The sequence below is a fragment of the Trichechus manatus genome, unplaced genomic scaffold (assembly GCF_000243295.1).
Source record: "Trichechus manatus latirostris isolate Lorelei unplaced genomic scaffold, TriManLat1.0 scaffold00164, whole genome shotgun sequence".
Taxonomy (NCBI): domain Eukaryota; kingdom Metazoa; phylum Chordata; class Mammalia; order Sirenia; family Trichechidae; genus Trichechus; species Trichechus manatus.
Genome location: NW_004444100.1, coordinates 1,782,811 through 1,805,001, shown reverse-complemented (window position 1 = coordinate 1,805,001; position 22,191 = coordinate 1,782,811). Strand labels below are relative to the sequence as shown.

Genomic DNA, 22,191 nt, shown 5'->3' with positions numbered 1-22,191 from the left:
TAAAAAATACAGCAACAGATTCTAACACAACAAATAAAGAACAATAATGCCATAAGTCTAATATTTTAACTTCATAAAAATTCCCTCATTTCAGCTCAGACTAGACATTATTTTTCTAATCTTGACCTCAGTGTCATTTTTTGATTCCTTAAAAAAGTAGATGTATACTTACAGCTAAGGAAATTTCAGGATCATCTTCAAATGAATCTGTATCACTCTCCTCTGCCTGATAGACAGTAACTCGATACACCTAATAAGACAAAATTCATTCGCATCAATTCATCATCATTTTTCTTCAACCAGAAAGGCTTCTTAGTGGTAAGCCCTCAACAAATAATGTCTACTACTATATATAAGAAATTCTGAGACAAGGGTCAAAATGGAGTAAGTGTAAAAACAGAAAAATGGAGGAGAGTGAAATCCTCACCCACCATGGTAAAAAGTCAATAGACGGAACGTTTAAAATGAATAAAGCAAAAAATTCAGTACAAGCATTTTTATTTTATAAATATGGAAGTATTACATGACAGTGGAAACAGTGAGAAATGTTGAAGGTAGTCAGTCACCTCCAGAAAACAGATTTAGGGTACTATTTGACTTTAACTGTGTGCAAGTTTTACTTCCATAAAAAGCAAATTAATTTTAAAAGGGGTGAATTGAAGTAAGTATTTTAAAAACCGAATAGGCCATTATAAGAATGCTCATCAAGGCCTACTGACTTTTTGGCATTAGTTATAAGAAACTAAATCAGACAATAAGGAACTGGAAATACTCAGGTACACAACCAACACTTTAGTTTGAACAAATTAAATGACAAGGATTTCAAGTAAAACCTGAATATATTAGTATTTCCATTTTATCAAAGTTAATGAACACAGAAGGTATTTAACAACTTTCTAATATAATTAGATGAAAAAAATCTACCTCATCATCTTCATCTGAGAGCTCTTGTCCTTCCTCACTAAGGTTATAATCTTCTGAATCAAGAGATTCAACTTCAAATTCTACACTGAATTGATCTGAAACTGAATCCTGGTCCAACCAATCACCAGAATGTTCACTTACACCAGCATCAAGATCCTAAAAAAAGAAAAAAAAGTGACTTAATAGGCACCACCTCTTGACCTCTGTAACAGGTTCCTAACTCATCCTTGTGCCTCTATTTCCTCCTCAAATCCAACCCATACTAGATTAAGATTCTGGGTTATTACTATTTCTCCATTCAAATCCCACTACATAAAGGAAAAAGGCCAAAGCCCCTTGGCATTAAAGGTACATACCAAAAAAAGAAACAAGAAACATTGCCATCGAGTTGATTCCAACTCATAGCAACCCTATATAACAGAGCTGAACTACCCCACAGTTTCCAAGGAATACTTGGTGGATGTGAATAGCCAACCTTTTCATTAGCAGCCGTAGCACTTAACCACTATGCCACCAGGGTTTCCAAAGTACGTAGAGTATGACTATATTAACATTCTCATGTTACCTCCAACTAGACACAAGCCCTCTTCTAAGTATGGACTATTCAGCTAGATCTAAATGGTTTTTCCTAAACCAATCTTGAGACTTTAACCTTCACACTTCCCTCTCTAACTAGAATAACTTGACAGTTTCCAAATCCTACTCATCCTTTTTGGTAAAGCCTCTGTCAATACCGTAACTGAAAGAGTTCGACCTCTTTTAATTATCTTTACTACTTACATAATGATTATATATTCTTACACATAAATTGTACAAAATATGATTTTGCATGCATGCTTCCTATTGGAATTGTAAACACTGTGAGTGCTAACACCATGTCCTAATCATCTTTATTTCATTCATACAGATTGGTAGAATGCTAGCTACAAGATACACAATAATTACGGGATTTATTTTTTTAAGTGAACTTTGAGAATAATTTTTGAAGAGCTTTTAGACTTAATTTTTTAAATTTTATTTTTAAAATTCTGTATCTGCTCATCTGATTCCTTATCTTAGGGCCCTCGTTAATAGTATAAGAACTTAGTAAGACCTTCGGTCCCCTAATCTTCGCTGTCAGTGGCTAAGGTTAGGGTCATATTCAAAGCAGAGGAGCCTAAAACAGCTAGAACTGGAGAGAGTACATTGGTCTAGAAGTCAGGATATAGACAATCTTATTCTAGATTTGCTAGCAAGTAGCTATTTAAACTTAGACATACCATTTAACCTCTAAAGACAACAGCTATTTCTTCTATAAAAGGAGTTTGGGTTAAATGATCTGTAATATCTCAATCATCTATAAATATCAAATAAAGTATATTATTTTACAACCACTGAGGGCCCTTGACACTCAGAAGGTTGATTTTTAGAGTATGTCAAGAAAGTAATACTAAAAGCGCCATTCATCAGGTTGCAGCTCCGATTTCCAGTGAGGGCTCTAATTAACCATTAGGTTAAAATCACAAGTCAAGCTGGAACAATAACATCTCTAATAAGATAACCTAACTAACTAGATACTTGAATTAACTAAAGTCTTTAGTGTACTGGAGCGCTGATGGCAAGGGCCAGCAAACTGGCCTAGCAGCAGTCTACTTCTGCAAATAAAATTTTATTCAAACACAGCCATGCCCAACATGTTATCTACAGTTTATGGCTACTTTCATGTTACAACAGTGAAGTTTAGTTGCTGCAACAGAGACCACGAAGTCCAAAATATTTACCATCTGGCCCTTTACAGAAAGGTTCGAGGGTACAATGAAGGAAGGTTCTAAGGTACCATGAAGAAAGCAATATTAAGAGTTGTTTTTAAAAGTTTTGACTGATGTTCAAAAAAGAATGACCTAGAAAAACTTTTAAATAGTGCATGTTTAAAAACCATCAAACATGTTTGATTTGGAAAAATAGACTTTGTAAAGAAATCCTTGGTTTTTATCGGAATTCCATTTGTGACTATTAACTAGTTGTGGCAACCTTAGATAAGTTACTAAAAATTCCCAAGTCTTAGTTGTCCAATGTGTAAAATAGAGTTTGAGGCTGCTGAGATAATAAAGTAAGACATCATGATGTACAGTGCCTAGCATAGAGCTTAGAATATAGCCTTAGTTTCTAAATTTATTAAACCTAAGAGAAAAGACTGGAGGAAAATACACTTTCCTTTAACTCTACTAAAACACCAAGAGGATGTTCTCCCTTCACAGTCAGTGGATGATGATACCAAATGATAACTTTAATATTCTCATGAGGTAAACTAAAATGGGGGGGAAAACTGGCCCTGCCAAAGGCTTTCACAACCAAGAACTTAGCCTTAAAAACAACAGAATTTTAATGGACATCATTTTTATTAGAGTGTAGAATAAGACTAACAAAAGGCGAAAAAAAAAAAAAAAAAAAAAAAAAAAAAAGAGATCCCTTCCACGTTGGTTTGATAAGGCACTGTCCCAGTTACAAAGCAAGAAAAAAGTCTCTAAATAACATTTAGCTAGAATTCTGATACAACTTTATCAAAGACTGTAAGCTAAATGGGGCAGAGTAGTTCTATTTTTTAAATCATTTACAAGGAATAAAACTAACCAAACTTGAAATGTGTGGACATGTCAAGTCTTCCTTAACTGGATTCAATTTTCAGGATCACATACACTAGTAAGCTCTGTGTTTTGCTGACGTAGTACAGTCTAGTCTGAAAAAGAATATTTTATCTTTTCATGTGCCCAGCTTCTGGTCAGAAGCCTAAGGTTGGGCAGATGAAACAATGAGCACTAATAGTCCGGATAACGGACAAATGTCATCTAGTTACCCAACAAAGTTTTTTCCCCACCTAAAGGCTTTTGCACATGCTACCTGTTCCCTCAACCTAACACCTCCCCCCCACTCCTTGATGATCCTCCTTTTCATCCTTCAAACATTTCTCTCTCAATTTACAAGCTGTCTCCTCAGAAAAGCCTTCCATGGCCACCTTATCTGAAGTTAGTCACTCTACCACCTGTACCTTCACTCCCCAACCCCACTGTTATTCACTCTGGATAACCCGATTTTTTTCATATCATTTACTAAATATTTTAATTATGTTTACTTGTTTATAGTCTCTCTCCCCATGAGGGTAGAGATCATGTCTCCTTTGATCATCACTGCACTTTGAGTGCCAAATATGGCATCAGGCATAGAAAAGGCACTTAAATATTTACTGAAGAACCTGGTCTCAGGCTGAGTAGTTCACTATGCCATCAAGTGGCCTCCACAGGTAACAGTTCTGTCAAATGTAACTCTAGAGGGTACGTCTGCATCCCTTCAATCACAGACAATGCGGAAGTAACAAGAATGCGTATAGTAAGAATGCAGCCACTATCACAATTGGTTCGTATCCTCTATCTTCTAGAACTATAAAACGATCACTAATATCCAGAATAATGACCACAAGACACTTCCTTACCACAAAGAAAGATTCCAATTTTAACATTTTTAAAGACAAATGTTTAATGGTAAGGAAGAAAACATTCTACTTGTCAGGCATTCTTGTTAGCAAAAATTCCTTTACCAAACTTCTTTCAATGCTATCTATTAGAAATGTTACTACTAATAGTTTGGAATTTTGTATTAGTAATCAGAAAGTATTAATACTCTCCCATCATCCAGGCAATAGCGGCACCAGTATTTCAGTCTTAGTAAACAGACCTTCCCTGATGTCTAGCCCTATGTATGCAAATGTTAAACTCAGACTATGCTGACTTATTTGCTGATGGCTGTAATAAAAAAGACATTTTTAGTATAAAAATTTAAGACATATTTGCTTTAGAATCCAAAGATGTCTAATTAAACCAAATTGTTATTTTTGTTCTCTTAATTTTTAAGAACTTCCAAATTCTGATAATTCTACACTCCGATTTATTTTAATCTGCTGTTGGTGCAGTGACCCACAAAGGTTCTCCAATATACAAGGTGACATTAATAACTTAATATTGGTACTAATTTTACCAAAACACCCCAGTGCAACTCAGCCACCTTCCACCATCCTCCCCAAATGTGGAAGGGGCAGGCGGCCCTATATAGCAGCAGTCTCATATCATACATGTGTGTTCTAGCTGCACACTTATTAAGATTACCAGATTTTTAAAAAAAAGAGAGTGAGCCTTGTTTTATTTAAAATGAGACGTTACCGGATTTGATGGGGTTTCTGTTGAGTCACTGCTACTGCTTCTTTCACAACATATCTCCCTTATTACACACAGCGCAACGCTTTCATCAAAGGAAAGGGAAACACTATCGGATCTGTGGCGCTTTCTTTGTCCTTCACTGGCTAATTCATCTGAATTTTCTTCTGCAGAAGGAAAAAAATTAATCAATTTGCTGTACTCTATTTAGAAATTTGAGCTGTCTTGCATACCTAACTATTTGTACTGAAATTCCAATAAAATTAAAGAGAAAAATAGTGACTTACTACTAATATTCCAAAAGTTAATACTTTTATTGGATTTGTCCAACTGAGAGTTACAGCAGAGCACTGTAAAAAGCATTTTAAATCTTTCAGAACTTTATCTCTATAAAATCATAATAACTAGATCTATCTGGAGTTTTTAACCAATTTACAATTTTTCTCTCAAGACCAAACTTCAGGATATAAGATTTCAACTTTTATTTTTCTGAAAAGAATAAAAATGTTTAATTTATTTAGAAAATATTCTAAATGTTTCAATTTCTTCAGTACCTTGTTATTTTCAACAGGAATCAAAACCAGCGAAAGTTGTCCATTTTAAATAATTATATGTGACTTTAAAAGTTAGAATGTTAATCATTGTCATTGAATTGTATCTGTAAAAATTGTTGAATTGGCAAATATTTTTTTTTTTTACCATAATTAAAAAGTAAAAAGGCAAAAGGATTGCGGGGAAAAAAGTCAGCACATTACCCAAATCTGTCAGGAACATAATTTAGAGCCCTACCTTATACCAGACATAAAAAGAAATTCCAAGTGGACTAAACATAGAGAACAAAAGAACACAAAGAACAAAACCATTCAAGTACCCTGTAATATTCTTACAATTTTGGAGGGGAAGAAGTGAAGTATGACATAACACCACAAAGCCTTCAAGAGACTATCAAGATTAGACTACGTTAAGATTTACGTGGCAAAACATCATGACTAGACAAATGTCAGACTAGAAGAAACTATTTGCAACATATATAATAGCAAATGGTGAATATCTATATTATTCGAAGTCCTCCTATACAAATCAAGAGAAAGACAAACTTGATTTCTAAAATAAGGTCAAAGATAAGCAAAAGCAATACGTAAAAGAAAAATAAACTACTAACAAACATATAAAAAAATACCCAACCTCCTAATGATCAAGGAAATGCAAACAGAAATGAGACAGCATTTTTCACCCATGAGAGTAACAAAAATTACAATTGAGATTATCATCCAGTATTTGTGAGAACTTGAGAGAAAGGACAATTTTATATACTGTTGGTAGAAGTGAATAGTTCAAAATTTTAAGGGTAACTTCTCTACCCTAGAGAAATACCTGCATAATTAAGGGTTTAGGTACAAGGATGTTCACTGCAGCCTTATACGTATCTAATAGGGTTATGAGAATAAATGAAATATAATCCATATGCCTGAGACAGGTACAACTCTCATACCTTTGCTCACTCTATTTCCCTCTTCACCTAGTCAGAAGTCATCTTTTTCCTCTGAATTCCCAGAACACTCTTATATCCTATACTGTATTTTTGTGTTCATCTCTGCAACTAGATCCCAAGTTCTGGATGTATGTTCTTAAGCACTCCCTATTAGAAAAGGGGATCTTGGTTAAATGATATGCGCTGGAAGTCTAAATCATGCTACTGGTAATTTGGTAGTCAAGGTAAAAAAAATAATGAATGTGGGGCTTTCTTTCCTGATTATTAAAGTGATGTATTACTCACTATAAAAATCTAAATAAAACAGAAAAAAAAAGAACAAAATGTAAATCCCCTGTAATGCTACCATTGAGATAACCACTATTAACATTTTACAGCAATAACTTCCCAATGTTAATTTCTTGAACTACTTACTTTCCTTTAAAAAAAAACTTTTTGAATCATACTGTATGTACAGCTAACAAGCCCTCGTGGCACAATGGTTAATCTAACTGCTAACTGAAAGGTTGGTAGTTCGAACCCACTCAGTGGCTCCAATGGACAAAGACCTGGCGATCTGCTCCGGTAAAGATTACAGCCTAGAAACCCTATGGACAGTTCTACTACTCTATCACATGGGGTCGTTATGAGTCAAAATTGACTCAACAGCACTTGATAACAATGTATGTACAACTAGGTCCCTGGGTGGCACGAACAGTTTTGTGCTCGACTACAAACCTAAAGATTGGTGGTTCAAGCCCACCCAGTGGTGTTGCAGAAGAAATGCCTGTCAATCCGTTTCTGTACAGATTACAGCCAAGGAAACTCTATGGAGCAGTCCTACTCTGTAACACACAGGGTCGTCACGAATCGGAATCAACTTGATAGTAACAGGGGTGTTTTTGATTTTTGTATGTACAACTGTTGCGTTGTTTTTCTCACATAACATCATGAGTCTTTTCCATGCCATTAAATATTCTTTTACGTTGTTTTTAATGGCTGCAGAATATATAGTGTCCATCATATAGGTTTATATACTGATTAGCACAACTGAACTATTTAATCCACACATTTGAGTACCTGCTCCGTTCTGACACAGTGCAAGGCAATGCATATAGAACACTGACGAGAAGTCAGCCATCCCCGCCTCCCTGTCTTGCAAGGGAATTTATCTTCAAACATCAAGGCAACAGAAATAATTATTCACAAGCTGAAATGAATGCTACGAAGGAAACAGAGCACAAAGGAAAAGAAAAACAAGAGGGATCTACTTTTCTGGGTGGCTAGGAACAGCCTCTCTGAGAAGGTCAAACTTAAGCAAAAACAGAAAAGTGAGAACTGGCCTTGAAAAGTGGAGGCAGAAAAGCTCCAGGCAGGGAAAAACTGTGTGCAAAGGCCTTCAAGTAGTAAAAAGTTTGACTTGTCAGAGGAACCAAAAATCAGTGAGGCTGAAACAATTTAAAGGAAGGGAAAAAGCCAAGAAACCAGGTTAAAGATAGATCAGGGCTTTGTGGGTCAAGGTAAGAAGTGTGGATTGTATTTGAAACCTAATGGAAAGTCACTAAAATAGCTAAATGGGGGAGTGACACAATCCAATTTATCTTCTACGATCTCTTCTGGTACTGTGTGAAGAAAAAGAAAGATCAAGAGTAGAAACAAAGAGAAAACTGGAAGGCTGACACAGTGGTCAGGGCAAAAGATGACAATGGCCTAGACTAGAGGGATGGATGGCATTCTCTACTGTTATATGTGGCATGTTCTCAATTACAAATGATGCCATAACAAATATTCCTACAAATAAATCTTTGAATTTCTCATTATGCAGGTAGGATTCCTACAAGTGGAGACACTGGGTTACTGGCAAGAACTATAAGCCTTTTTTCTAATTCATAAAAGTTTAACCAATTTATACACCAATAGTGTTATCAGTGAGGAGTCCTGGTGGTGCAATGGTTAAGCACTTGGCTGCTAACTGAAAGGTCAGTGGTTTGAACCCATCAGCCGCTCTGTGGAAGAAAAGACCTGGTGATCTGCTCCCATAAAGATTACAGACTAGGAAACTCTATGGGGCAGTTCTACTCGGTCCTAGAGGGTCACTATGAGTCAGAATGGACTCGATGACACACAATAACAGTATATCGGTGCCACATAAGTTAGGAAAAATGAGTCAAAAATTTATCTTTGCTAACTTGATACACCAAGACACTTTTGCATTCTTCAGTATCTATAAAGCTAAAATCCACACCTCTTCCCCCATATTTACAAGCCATTTCTATTTACTGTGAGAACTTTTTTTGCTCTGTTTATTTGGATCTTTAATGTTTTTCTTACTGATCTTCAAATTTAAAGGGAATATCTTTTAAATATGTTGTAATTTTTTCATTTATCTTTGAAACTCATTTAGAATTCATTTGGGACAAGGTGCAGGTATAACTTGATCCTCCCCCCCACCCCAAATAACTAACCATTTGTTCCAGTCTGCCTTTATTGCTCTCTGCCCTTATCTATAAGATTCTATTCTAGGTTTATCTATTTTGCTGATCTGTTGAACTTTTCTTCTACCTGAATCATAGTCTTAGTTATTATTACAACTTTTGATCAGGCAACAGCCTCCTGTCACCTTTCTTTTCTTTGTAAAAATGTTTTCAACTACTTTCTTTACCATTTCTTCATTTCTAAGATGTTATTTATTTTCTCTGTTTAAACTCATTGGTATGTTTTATCATTTAACAGAAACAACAATTCAAATTTTTAACTGCTAAGGCGTGTAAGAATAGTGGCTAAAGTAGACTTTATATCCTTGTCCCCATTATACTGAAGGAATAATTGAGAGCTGATATTATAAACTTCACTAGGGCACAGTGAACTGTGCCTGCTGTAGTCAGCCAGAAAAAAAATGTTGCTAAAAGAGCAATTTGAAACCAAATAAAGCCATATAAAAACAAGAAAGAGAAAAATCAGAAATGTGTTCATCTAAACCAAAAAAGCAGAACAATTTCATTAAACCTAAAAGTGCTAACAGCTTCATCAGAAGAGACCACAAGGCTGTCTGAATGTGCCAATTCAATATTCACACATACCTGTCTCACTGATTGCTCTCCTTCTAGATGAGGTAGTTGGTCTAGAAATCAAATTTGAAGATGAAGGTTTCTCTTCCTGTAACTCTTGCACAGAGTCCTAAGCATTCAAGGGGGGGAAAAAAAAGACCATAGAAGAACTAAACCTATACCACCAAGAAGCTAAAAATTCTGTTTTAAGTAAACCTTTCCTACTTTTAAGAAATATACTAGAATGAGAAGTTTAAAGATTACCTTTTGATCATTTCCATCTTCAAGCTGACAACTATTTTCACTCACAGATGTGCCAGAATTCAATGGCTCTGATAAAAAAGAAAACCACAGAATAACAAACTAAGAAAGAAAGAGCTAGTTAATAGACACCAGCCCAGGACAAACCTCTTACATAATTTAACCTTCCAACAAACATTAAATGTGTCCCCTGGGTGCCGGTCCCCATGCTAGATACAGAGATGTAAATGAGTAATTCAATTTTAATAGAGAAGAAAAATACATAAAAGATTAACTATAAAAGTGTAGTAAACACATTAAAAGAAGTATTATAAAATAGACTAGTGGAGAAGAGAGAGCAATGATTATTTGGTATAGAGAAGGCAGAGTATGAGTAGTAAGAAATCAGGAAAAGTTTCACAGGAAATGCATGGAAGGCAGGGCTGGGAAAGACCATTACAGATTGAGGAAACCCAGGTGAAAAAGCATTCAGAATGGAACTAACAGTGGCCTGTTGCAGGAACTAGAAGTTGCTCATTATTACTGGAATATAAGCAGAGTCAGATCATAAACGATCCTGTGTGTCCTGCTAAACAGCCCAAGACTGTCAACAAGCAGTGTTCATGATGTCATTCATGCTGTTACTTCCACATCATTGTGTTCTTCCCTGCTGATACTACAGAATCCTCCCTAATACAGTGTTGCACCCACCCACCATACAAAAGGTTTAGTCTAAGAGATAAAATTTATTTGCTAGCTCATAGCAAACACTTTATCTAAAGAGCGATAAGGAACCCCTAAACAGTAATTTTAAGAAGTGACAAATAACCCTCATGAAATAGACTGCAGAGACAGGGAAACCAGTATTAGACAGTAACTGCAATAAAACAAATGAAGAAGTATTAAAGCCTAAGTAAGGAATAGAAAAAAAGATCAATTCCAGAAAAATTAGAATGACAAAAATCAGTAAGACCTGGTATGTAATACACAAGGCAAGGGAGAAAGGAGTCAAGGAGTCCAAGATTCTACTTTGAATGAATAAACGGGTGGTACCATTCACCAGGAGAGAAACTTCAGGAAGGTGAACAGATCTGGATGGAAAGGTAATGAACTAAGGTAGCTGAGAATCATTCAGTCAAGACAGATTTAGTCTGTAGTTGGATGTATGAACCTAGCTCAAAAGTCAGAGTTTTAAATATAAAACATATGCAATTATCCGAGAGCATAATCAAATGTGGCAGCAACCCTTTAGGATATAAGGTAGTAATACTTCTTTAATAATAAACTGATCTCCTGTTTTCTTCTACATATACAACAATGGTTCTCAAAGGGCAGTGCTACCTACCCCCTTGGGAGCATTTTCACCTTAACAGTGAACTCATGTCTGAACATTAACATTTTGAAATATACACTATCATAAATCAGTTTATTTTTTCTTTATATTATGGTTAAGGCATTATATTGATTTTCTTAAGCTGAATATATATATTATCCAAAAATCCCATTTTAGTATAATAAAGATGTTACAAAATACATGTAATAAAAAGGAAACACTAGGATGTGACAAGGTTGAGAACACCGATACAGGAATTTTGAAATTAATTCTCCTAACCTGAAACAGAAAACAAACTGAATAAAAGTAACATAAGTAATCTACAGGTTACCATCTCATTAATGTAATTTTCCTAGCAAACAACAAAGGTTTATTTAAATGAATGAATGAATTTCTGATACATACATTAGAAAACTCAATATAGTACTACAGATACTACAGCTATATATATTAGAAAACTCTACAGTACTACAGATACTACAGCTATGTATTTCATTTGCCATTATTTGATTTCCTATATAAAGAGCATTAAAGCAATAAAATGTTAAGTAACCAGCCCAATAATTACTTTTATTCTGGAATAAGATGGTGATCCCCTTTCCTGAGTCTTAAATCTTAACTTTGGAAGAGTTAAGTAGTCAATTCAATTTACTAAATACCATATCAGTAAGACATTACACTGTGTAATGCAGAATGCACAACGAGAATAGGACAAAGGAAATATAAACAAGTGTAAAAAAGAATTTATAACAATGAAGTCTGAATATGGAATACTGGGGGCACAAGAGAGTGGTCAATTAATTTATTCGTGCAACTAAATAAGCCTCCGAGAGCACTTCTTAATTTTACTTGAGCAAGGGCTTCAAGAAGCCTATGGTGTGGTGGAGCCAGTTCCTATCGGCACTCATAAAGATCGTGCACATCTCTTCAGAACTCCATGTTCATAGCCTGAAATTGGCCATGGTGGAAGTATTTACACCATGAAAATCAACAACTGCTACAAACCAGGACCTTTCCCCCAGAGAGCTATTAAACATTTACCAGCATTTCACTGTAGGGGTGTGTTTGTGTGTTTGTATAATAATAAAAGAGGAAGATAAATTTAACAGGAAGAAATACATATGAACTAAAACAACATACATATGCATCTTTCTGGGAAGAGAACCCAGGATATGTGAGCCAAAAATAACCAGTTCAGTACTGTAAGTCTAAAGGTAGGTGAGCAAAATGCCACTTACTTATATAAATTGGTAAACAACATTCTGTCTACTAACAAAAAATACAAAAGACCCATCCTTTTAAACAGTCTTACCTGGGTATCTATACTTCTCAAAGCTTTTTAATATATTTTCAAGGTTTGATCACATCTCTACTAAGCAGGAGCTTTTCAAATTATTTATCTTCTTAAATGTATCCCATTAAATTAATATAACAGGATATTTAAATATCATAAAAGTCCACAGAACCTTAGTATGCTGTTTTAGTTCATATGTATTTCTTCCTGTTAAATTTATCATCCTTTTATTATTAACTATATAGCCAAAGCAACATTTTAAAAAAAACACAATTATAAAATCAATTACGTACAAAAATTTTCTTTGAAATGTGTTTATGATATTCAAAATTACTTACCCTGCTGATTGACTACTACCAAGTTTCTGTAGATCATCGTATATATTTTCCTTGTTGGGTGAAAAAATCAAGAAATGTATATTTTAAAATAAAAAATTTATTAAACTGGATTTAACTAGACTTTTAAATGCATGTTAGTATGAACTATTGCACACATTCAAAACCAAGATTTAAATTATTGCATTCAAATTGTATCACTGGCAAGATCCTAGGCCCTACAAAGCATCAAAGTAATTAGTAGCACAATAATTACACAGTTACTTTTAATGCAATCACTAAGGTCTCTCTAGCACAAAGATTTCACATCTCCACTTCCTGAAATGTGCTTCATTTTGGACTTTACCAAAAATATCTGGGAGTGGGTGTGCACACAGGAGGCAAATCAGTATGCTTACTTTCAAACAAATTTTCTAACGCTGTACTTAAAAGCAGACTGTCTAAAAAAGTAGTGGGTCATGCAAAACCCTCTATTATAGGAATTTCATTATAATCTTGACTTTTATCAACCTTGGACCAATCATCTAATGGTTTTTTTTCCCCCCACTGGCCTTATATTTTAAAAAAAAGCAGTACTGATTCAATAAAATACAGACTAAGCACCCACTATGATGCAGGCACTGATCTGGATATTGGGGAAAATATAATGAAGCAGAAAAAAATCTCTGCCTCATTGAGCTTATGTCCTAGTATTCTAGTATTCATTTATGTCTCGTATGTTTTTCTTTTTAAACTAATGATTTCTAGAGACTGTTGGTCACAGATATCATTTCTAATTCTCGTTAATTTTCAAGGGTGAGAGGAAAACTGCCAACTCCAACTATCTCCCTTTACCCACCCTTAAGTTCCTTAAGATGATAGAGTTCCTTAAGTTCAGAAAACAATATTCTTCTTCATATCCCTTTTCAAGTCGGTAATTTCCCCACTATTCAATCCCTCAACATATTAGAATTCAAGTCAAAGACAGTTTTCAGATTATGCTTTCAATATCAGAAACATTCAACATTATCATTAAGATTTAATATTCAAATGGCACAAAATCACCTATGTAATTATTTCTTCAATTTATAAAATTAAAGCTTACATGAAAAACATCTCAAGGCCAAGTAGAAAATGATAACAGAATATAAAATTAAATATAGTATGTTCACAATTAGGTTGAAACACACCATCATATAAAAATGACTGATAGAAACACCTTTTGGTGACAAACTATAGATTTTTTTTCCCCTATTCTTCTTTTTAGCTTTGTCTTTTCCTGATGTTCAATAATGAACATATAGTACATTTATAATAAAGTTGTAAAATATTCCATTTAGTTACCTTCTTTTTCACTTGTTATTGAGCATTATATACCAGTTAGAATCTAGTTAACTGTTTCAGAAGTAAAGTATCAATCCCATTTATTAAGATATACATCATAAGTTCAACACTGCTAAATCAAAGGGGGCAAGGAATTTCAGATTTAAGGTAAGAATGACTAAAAAATATAGTCTTCAGTTCCCAATAGAATAACTATAGAAATATCTCCTGGGTCAAACCCAGCTGATTAAGTACCACAATAGTTCATGATGAAGAAAATTATCTCCAAAGTAACTAAAGATCAAATTTAAGCCTTTACCACATGGTGGTATGAAGACTGCCTTTGGAAGTGACTGCAATAATAATAATCTATTATACATAATAACGTATCTAATATTTGAATGCTTTCTGTTTGCTAAACAGTATGCTTTCTACAGACTGTCCCTTCATAACCTCTCAGTCAGGTCCTTATATTATCCTTATTTTACAGAGAAAATAAGGTTTAGAGGATAAGTCAATTTACCCATCACAGTGCCAGTACATGACTAAGCTAGGTCTCAAATCCAAATTTATAAGATTCCAGAGATCAAATTCCCAAGCAACACACTGTATTGTTAAGAAATTAAATTTCCATATCTTTTACATATGTAGTAACAATTCTTCTCTGACAAAAGGGAGTAGGGATGGATACGAACTGAAACGTTTCCCGTTGTATTTTTACAATGAACTAAACTGAAGAATTTACCTGTGGTCTTTCACAGAGAAGCTTGGCTCACCAAACAAATCCCCCAGAAGATCATTTGAACAATATACCATATGTTGTTGCTTCTCATCATATAATCGTTTAGCCATAATATATTGGCCAAGATAAAATATAACCTGAAATGAGAAATATGATTTCTAAGCATCAAAGAAAACTAAATGTTAGTTTCAAATACATTCAATAATATTCTACTTACCTGGAGAGGGTTGAGCAACCAGCAACCACGTTCATAACCATGTAGAGTTAACAACCATTCTATAAATAAAGCTGCTTTTAAACCTTTTCCTTTTAATATAATGAAAGTAGATACTGTTTCTCTGATTTACTTAACTAAACCTTAAAATGTGTAGTTATTTTTTTCCTTGCAGACTTCAGCTCTGCCCAGATATCTAGGTACTATGTATTAGGAAGAAGGGAAAAGGCAGCAAAATGCAAAACCACCGACAGCAATAAAGTTGCAGAATCAAATAAACTTCAAAATACACCAACTAATATGAAGCAGTGACTGGAGTCATTTAGTAAATAATCACGAACACCTCAATGACCTGTGATGTTATCATAGAGGAAGAAGACAGGAAAATGATCAATTATTACTGCATGACAGCTTGGGACAATTCAGTGAATGAAATGAGTCCTCAGATATCATCATAATCTATACTATAATGATCAAAATAATGACCCTGAATCATTACTATAAAGTTAAATTACATTTCATGTGCTCACTAATACAAAGAAGTAAGCAATAATTTTAAGACATCCATATACAAACCTATTAACAACCACCTAAATTTCAACGGCGTTTTACAGTTTACAGTCTACTAGGATTAGCTCATTATCATTCTGATACTTCACAGAACTGTTATCACTATATTAGAAATGAGAAAATAAAAGCTAAGAGAGATTAAATAGTTTGCTGAAGACAGAGAACTAACATACGAGTTAAGACCTGACCCCAAGACTTCTGACTCTTAGTCCAATGCTCTATTACCCCATAATAGCTTTCATCACTCTCCCTTATGCCCCAGAACAAAAATCCTGGAACCTAAAACTGTTATCACATGGCATACATATTACTGTTACACAGTTTATAGTATAAGCATTCTAAGTCTTTAGAATCATCTCATTTCTATCTACTACCAAATTCATACTTTGTTTCCTTAACTGAACATATGATAAAAGTCAAATCCAAGTTAAAACATTTTTTAAAAAAGCCAAACCCACTGCCCATCGAGTCGATTCCAACTCGGAACAACCCTATAGGACAGAGTAGGACTGCTCCATAGGGCTTCCGAAGAGCGGCTGGTGGATTCGAACTGCCGAACTGCCGGCCTTTTCATTAGTAGCCATAGCTCTTACCCACTGTGCCACCAGGGCTCCAAAAATTCAAGTTAACAACCCTAAAAACATCATTTAACCCAACACTTCCCTACAAGTACTATAGATTTAACTGTTTAATTAAGCAGACTTCAGACTAAAAGGAATATTCCTACATGATTATGAATTGAAGAGATGGTTGCTCAGCAGTAAAAAAGGAAGAAGGAAGAAAACCTAGAGTCCTACCAAACACCCATTAAGGAAGCTTATAAAAATGTGGCTGAGCAGTGTTTTAAGCAACCTGGTCCCCATAAACTATGTGGGAGAAACGTGAACAGGCACATTTCATTCACGCTGAAATTTTGCCTAGGATCGCCCACACTCTCACCAAAAGTCATGTTCTGTGCAAAAATTTAAAGTTCAGTAATAAATACATTGAAATGTTGTATCCATGTAACTACAACATGTGCATCAATCAGGTCACCTCTGCCCCAGAAAGAATGGTATACTGTACTCATATATCTCTAGTGCAAAGCTTGTTAACCTGGAGGCCAGGGACTCCCAAGAGGGGCATGGACAGAATTCAGGGGGTCTACTAATTTGGATGAGGAAAAAAAATGTTTCTATCCTTATTTTCACTAACTGAAATTTAGCTCTTCCTTCAGTTATGAATGCAGGCAACAAACCACAATGGTATTAGCAATATCTGTGTTTCATTTCATACTATACTTGTTACAAACATCCCAAAATATCATTTATACTCCTCACTACTCCAAGATTGTATCTATTAGATCTGCTGCTAAATCTTATTTAATATGTTAATAGCTTCAAAATATAGTCCAAATTACCATAAACCCAAAAAACCAAACTCAAGTCAGTTTTGATTCATGTACTACATAATATTGCTGCTTATTGAAAATCCCTTTATCTAGCCAATTATCACCATGGTCTTAGAAACCGTAAGTATGGTTATATATAATAGTACAACATTAGTTATTTCTTTATTTCTAAGTTCAGCTTACCTCTTTCATAGTGTAAGTGTCTTTTTGTGCACCAACAGACTTTAACAACTTCAAAAGCAATGGCTTTGGTCTAACCTATAAAAAGCAAAGAGTTGCTATTATACTTCCAAATTTAGTCCAGAACTATAAGCCTCTCAGCAAACACACGTCACAGATACTCAATTAAGGTAGCAGACTCTATGTTTAACAATCTCACAAGCTCAGACCTCAAAAAATAGGTCATAGTGTTTAAAAAAAAAAAAAAAAATACTAGTTAGCCTATATGAACTATATACCATAGACTGTTAAGGGGGTTTGGAAAAAAAGCTGGGGAGGATCTAATATTATGCAAATATCACAGAGGGCTAAAGTATCGTTGTTGTTGTTGTAGTATGCTGTCGAGTCGATTCCGACTCATAGCGACCCTGTAGAATGGAGCAGAACTGCCCCACGGGGTTTCCAAGGAGCAGCTGGTGGATTCAAACTGCCAACCTTTTGGTTAGGAGCATAAGCTCTTAACCACTTTGCCACCAGGGCTCCTAAAGTATCATTAGTTGCTATCAAAAACAGTACCCATCTCAAGGCAATGAACACTACGCTTTTCCTTCACTATTGCTATCATCATCTGTTACTGCTTTACAAACTCAACTACAAATGGATTACTCAAATGAGCTTAAACTGTTACAGAACCCAAGAAAGAATAATGTTTTAGAATAGGGTGGGTCATTTTATCAATCTTCTCTTCTGCAGATAAGGTTCCTGAAGGCTAGAGAGCTTAAATAACTAACCCAAGCTGACACAGGTCACATACCTCAACTATAACCCAGATTTATTTCTTACTATATAATACTGCCTCTTGGTTGCTCTACAATTTAAATATCTACTTGACAAACATTTACTGAGCTTCAGTATGCACCAGACACTACTAAGTATGGTGGGGGGGGGGGGGACAAATGACCTGCACTCAAGCCTACCACCTAGATCAGGGGTCAGCAAACTTTTTCTGTAAAGGACCAAATGGTAAATATTTTAAGCTCTGTGTGATAGACGGTATGTCACAACTACTCAAATCTGCCATTATTAGTAGTAAAGTGTAAGAGCTATGGCTGCTAACCAGAAGGTCAGTGGTTTGAATCCACCAGCTGCTCACTGGAAATTCCATCAGGCAGTTCTATTCTGTCCTATAGGGTTGCTATGAGTCAGAATCGACTCAATGGCAATGAGTTTTTTCATAGGCAACATGCAGACTAATGGGCATGGCTGAATTCCAATAAAACTTTATTTACAAAAACAGGCAGTGGGCCAAATCTGTTTAACGGGCTACTAGTTTACCTGATCCTGATCAAGAGGCTCTGCAAGTGGCATTGAGAAAATAAATGGCAAGGGGAAAGGGATATAATGTCCTTATGCTCTCTCTCTACATGTTACTACATTAAAATCTGCAAAACTCAAGTATCCTTACAGCTTGCCACTCCCACAGACTGCCTCACACCTCTCTTCAATATGCCCCTATCTTTTGTCTAAACTTGAGATCTGACAGCATTCCAGTTTGGGATCTAACTCCCAAAACCAGATTTAAGAATATTGCCTATTTTCAGCTAATCAACAGAAAAACATTATTTACACTGAAAAACTGAAAATGCACACTAAATACTGGAACGAATCATTAATTATTTTGATCACACAAATTTCTTGTTATATACTTACATATGCATTTTACTTTTCAGCCTATGTAAAGAATGAATGCTATGCTAGCTTCAAGTTACATGAAATAACTTCAAAGTAAAAATCTGCAATGGAAAGCCATCGGTCTTTTATTAAAAGACTTAAAACATGTGCAAGGAGCCCTGGTGGCACAATGCTTAAGTACTCCACTGCTAACCAAAAGGCTGATGGTTTGAACCCACCAGCTGCTTCGTGGGAGAAAAGATCTGGCGATCTGCTGCTGTAAAGATTACAGCCTAGGAAACCCAATGGGCCAGTTCTACTCTGTCATACAGGGTCGCTATGAGTCAGAACTGACTTAACAACACACAACACACGCACACAAGATACATGCATTAACAAGGAAAGTATGATAAAAGACAACACCATTCTTAATTTTACATTTAAGAACAAAAAGATAAATTCCACTTGAAGATTTAGATATAAAAACAAAAATACTAGAAGAAAATACAGGAATGTATTTGCATAATCTTGGAAGTGGAGAGATTTTCCAAAATATATGAAGTTCAAAAAGGAAAAGATCAACAAATTCTGAGTTCAGAAAAATTCAGAACTTGTCAATGATGAAAAGGCAACATAAAGTTAAATGAAACCTCTGTAACAGATAAAAGTTAAATGCACTTCATTCACAGAAAACTACTACAAATTGTTAAAATACGGTAAACCTTAAAGAAAAATAAGACAACCGGGCAAATCCCAAAAGAAACACAAGTGACTTAAATGAAAAGATGCCCAGCCCCATCAGAAATTAGGGAAATATAAACAGTACCTTTTCTCCCTCTTCCAAAAAAATGGCCAAAAAAAAAAGATTGATGATAGTCAATCATAAGATTGTTAAGGAGTGAAAACTTACAACCCTTTTGCTGAGCAATCTGCCAGTACCTAAAAGATATGTGTATCCTTTAGGACCAAGAGGTCAATCTTTCTTACATAAATATACATATAACACTTGGTTTAGGATACATGTACAAAGCCAGTTTGTAATACCCAAAATCTAGAGACAATTTAAAAATCTATCACTAAAGGCATAAATAATAAAAAATGGTGGTACAGTGGTTAAAAGCTTGGCTGCTAACCAAAAGATCAGCAGTTTGAATCCACCAGCCGCTCCTTGGAAACCCTATGGGGCAGTTCTACTCTGTCCTATAGGGTCGCTATGAATCAGAATCCATTCGAGGGCAAAGGGTTTTTTGGGTATACTCATGTTACCGAATACTATGCAGCTGTTAAAAAGAATGTAGCAGGTTTTATTTATTGACATGGGTGGAGGTCCATATGATATAGTAAGTGAAAAATGCAAATTGCCGATCACCCATTTAATCCTGTTTTAGTAAAACAAACAGGAGTATAACATAGATTTAAACACACGTGACTATATACGTGAGCATACACATAAAAAAAGATCTAAAAGGATACATGGGGAAAGAGAAGACTCGAATTTTCAGTTTTCACTTTATACATTTCTGTGACGCCTAAAAGCTTTACAAGCATGAATTACTTTTGTATTTTTAAAAACCATTTGACAGTGCAAAGTAGGGGGGAAAATAAACCAGTCACATAATAAACATAACTTCAGCATCCATGCTTAAGAATGTAATGAAATTCATTTTTAAAGCTCGCTGGGGTAAAGGGCTAAAAAAATATTGACTGATTCTTCAAGTAAACTTTTATTCCAAGCAATTATGCCTGAGACAGGTGGCAGAATTTAAGCTATGTACTTAAAATTTCATTTAAAGAGCTATGTTATTATTGGGGTCTAACAAAATAAAATTTTATAAAAAGTTAGACTTGCAACAAAAATACCAACCAGGGTCTCTTGTTCTGAAGCAGGAATCTGTGAGGTGCTTGCAGCAGCACCATCGGTAGCAGACACAGACATGTTGGTATTGCACATCTGCCTACAAGTGTAGAAAGGGAAAAAACACACACAAATGAGGAAAACTTGAAACAATGAAACATCTGCGAAAACGACAAAATCATACAGAAAGGAGATAAATGATGCTTTTATTAAAACTAAACCCATTAGCAAGCCGGTTCTTACCTGGATTAGTAGTACAGAAAAAGGTGCTGTGCTGTCAGTGATCGCCAATGAACACAGCTGACAAAAGGCATGGTTTTTAAATAGCCTCAGCTGGAGGCAAGTCCGGGCTTAGCTCCTCTTACTGCAGACTCGGAACTTGTCCGAACTTGACCAGCCCAAGAGGAAAAGCTGAGTCAACCTGTCCACTGAACTAGCCCAATCTCGCCCAGGGGCGGAACCCTGTTCAGACAGGCTACCGAACAGGCACCTGTCATCATTCGGACCCCCAGCCAGGCGGCGACGGCGACCTGCAGCTCCCTGCCCACGTGACCTTTACCCTGCCTCCGGGGAGACCCCCACCCCGCTCTCGCCCTACCCCGAGCGCGGGCCCGAAACCCCGCCCTCCTCTAGGCTGTAACAACCTCGCCTCCTTCCAACAAAACCTCAACCCACGTGCCCTGCGACCCCTACCACCAATAACACAAAGACTGCGCCGCGGAGCGTGCGGAGAAGAGGCGAGACCAGCCCGAGCTAGGGCACCTAAGTCACAGACCAGACACAGGACTGACCGTGCGCTTCCGGGCCAATCAATACCTGCTTCTCACCATACGGGGTATTTCTGCGCCAGGAGCGGGGGAGTGGGGGGGATCCCTCGAGGCTCCGCGGTTCCCTTCACGGGGCGCGAGGAGGCCCGACGTCCTGGGCCTTGGCGACCATTCCACTCGCAGGGCCCACGCCGCTGGGGCGCTCGCACGCTGTAGGTCCGAAGGAGGCTCCCGGCGGCGAAAGCGGCGGGACCTCGCTCAGGGGGGTCAGGGCTGCCCCTCAGGCTCGGCTTTTTGCGCCATTTTCCTTCCTGTCACACAGGGCCGTACAGGCCCCGAAAGGAACCTAGCTTGTTGAGATTCCCCCCGTGCGCGCCTCCTACCGCCAGCGGGGAGCGCGCCGGAAGCTGCGGCCTATCCGGGCATTTGCGCGCGCGCGCCCAAGCCCCGCCGCCTCCGCCAATTGGGGAAGGGGTCTCAGCGGCGCGTGTGCAGGCTACCGTCGCCTCCGCGAATGGAGGTTCGAGGGTTCAGCGCCCGCGCGCCCAGGCCCCACTGCCGCCGCCAGTTGGGGGAGGGGTCTTGGCGCGCGCGGCTGGGGCCCGGGGGCCTCTGCAGGTGGGGAGAGGAGGTGCTCGGCGCGCGCCACCGACTGGCCGGACCTCGGCCGCGGTATCACTCCGAGGTGTTCGG

The 22,191-nt window shown here is 36.7% G+C and overlaps 1 protein-coding gene across 5 annotated transcripts in view; it reads right to left on the bottom strand.

The window, feature by feature from the left end:
• The window catches only part of MDM2 (MDM2 proto-oncogene), a 28,722-nt gene extending 6,791 nt beyond the window's left edge, over positions 1–21,931 (bottom strand). Inside the window, exons 1-10 of one of the 5 annotated variants that reach the window (XM_012558391.2) lie at positions 21,548–21,931; positions 20,741–20,831; positions 17,230–17,304; positions 14,876–15,009; positions 12,832–12,881; positions 9,891–9,958; positions 9,660–9,756; positions 5,115–5,275; positions 925–1,080; positions 173–250 (exon numbers count right to left, since the gene is read on the bottom strand). In XM_012558391.2, coding sequence (XP_012413845.1) covers positions 173–250; positions 925–1,080; positions 5,115–5,275; positions 9,660–9,756; positions 9,891–9,958; positions 12,832–12,881; positions 14,876–15,009; positions 17,230–17,304; positions 20,741–20,831; positions 21,548–21,561 — 924 coding nt within the window. In that variant the 5' untranslated portion in view covers positions 21,562–21,931. The other 4 variants (XM_023740799.1, XM_023740797.1, XM_023740796.1 and 1 more) reach the window with 4 other exon arrangements.
• Positions 21,932–22,191: the final 260 nt, after the last annotated feature.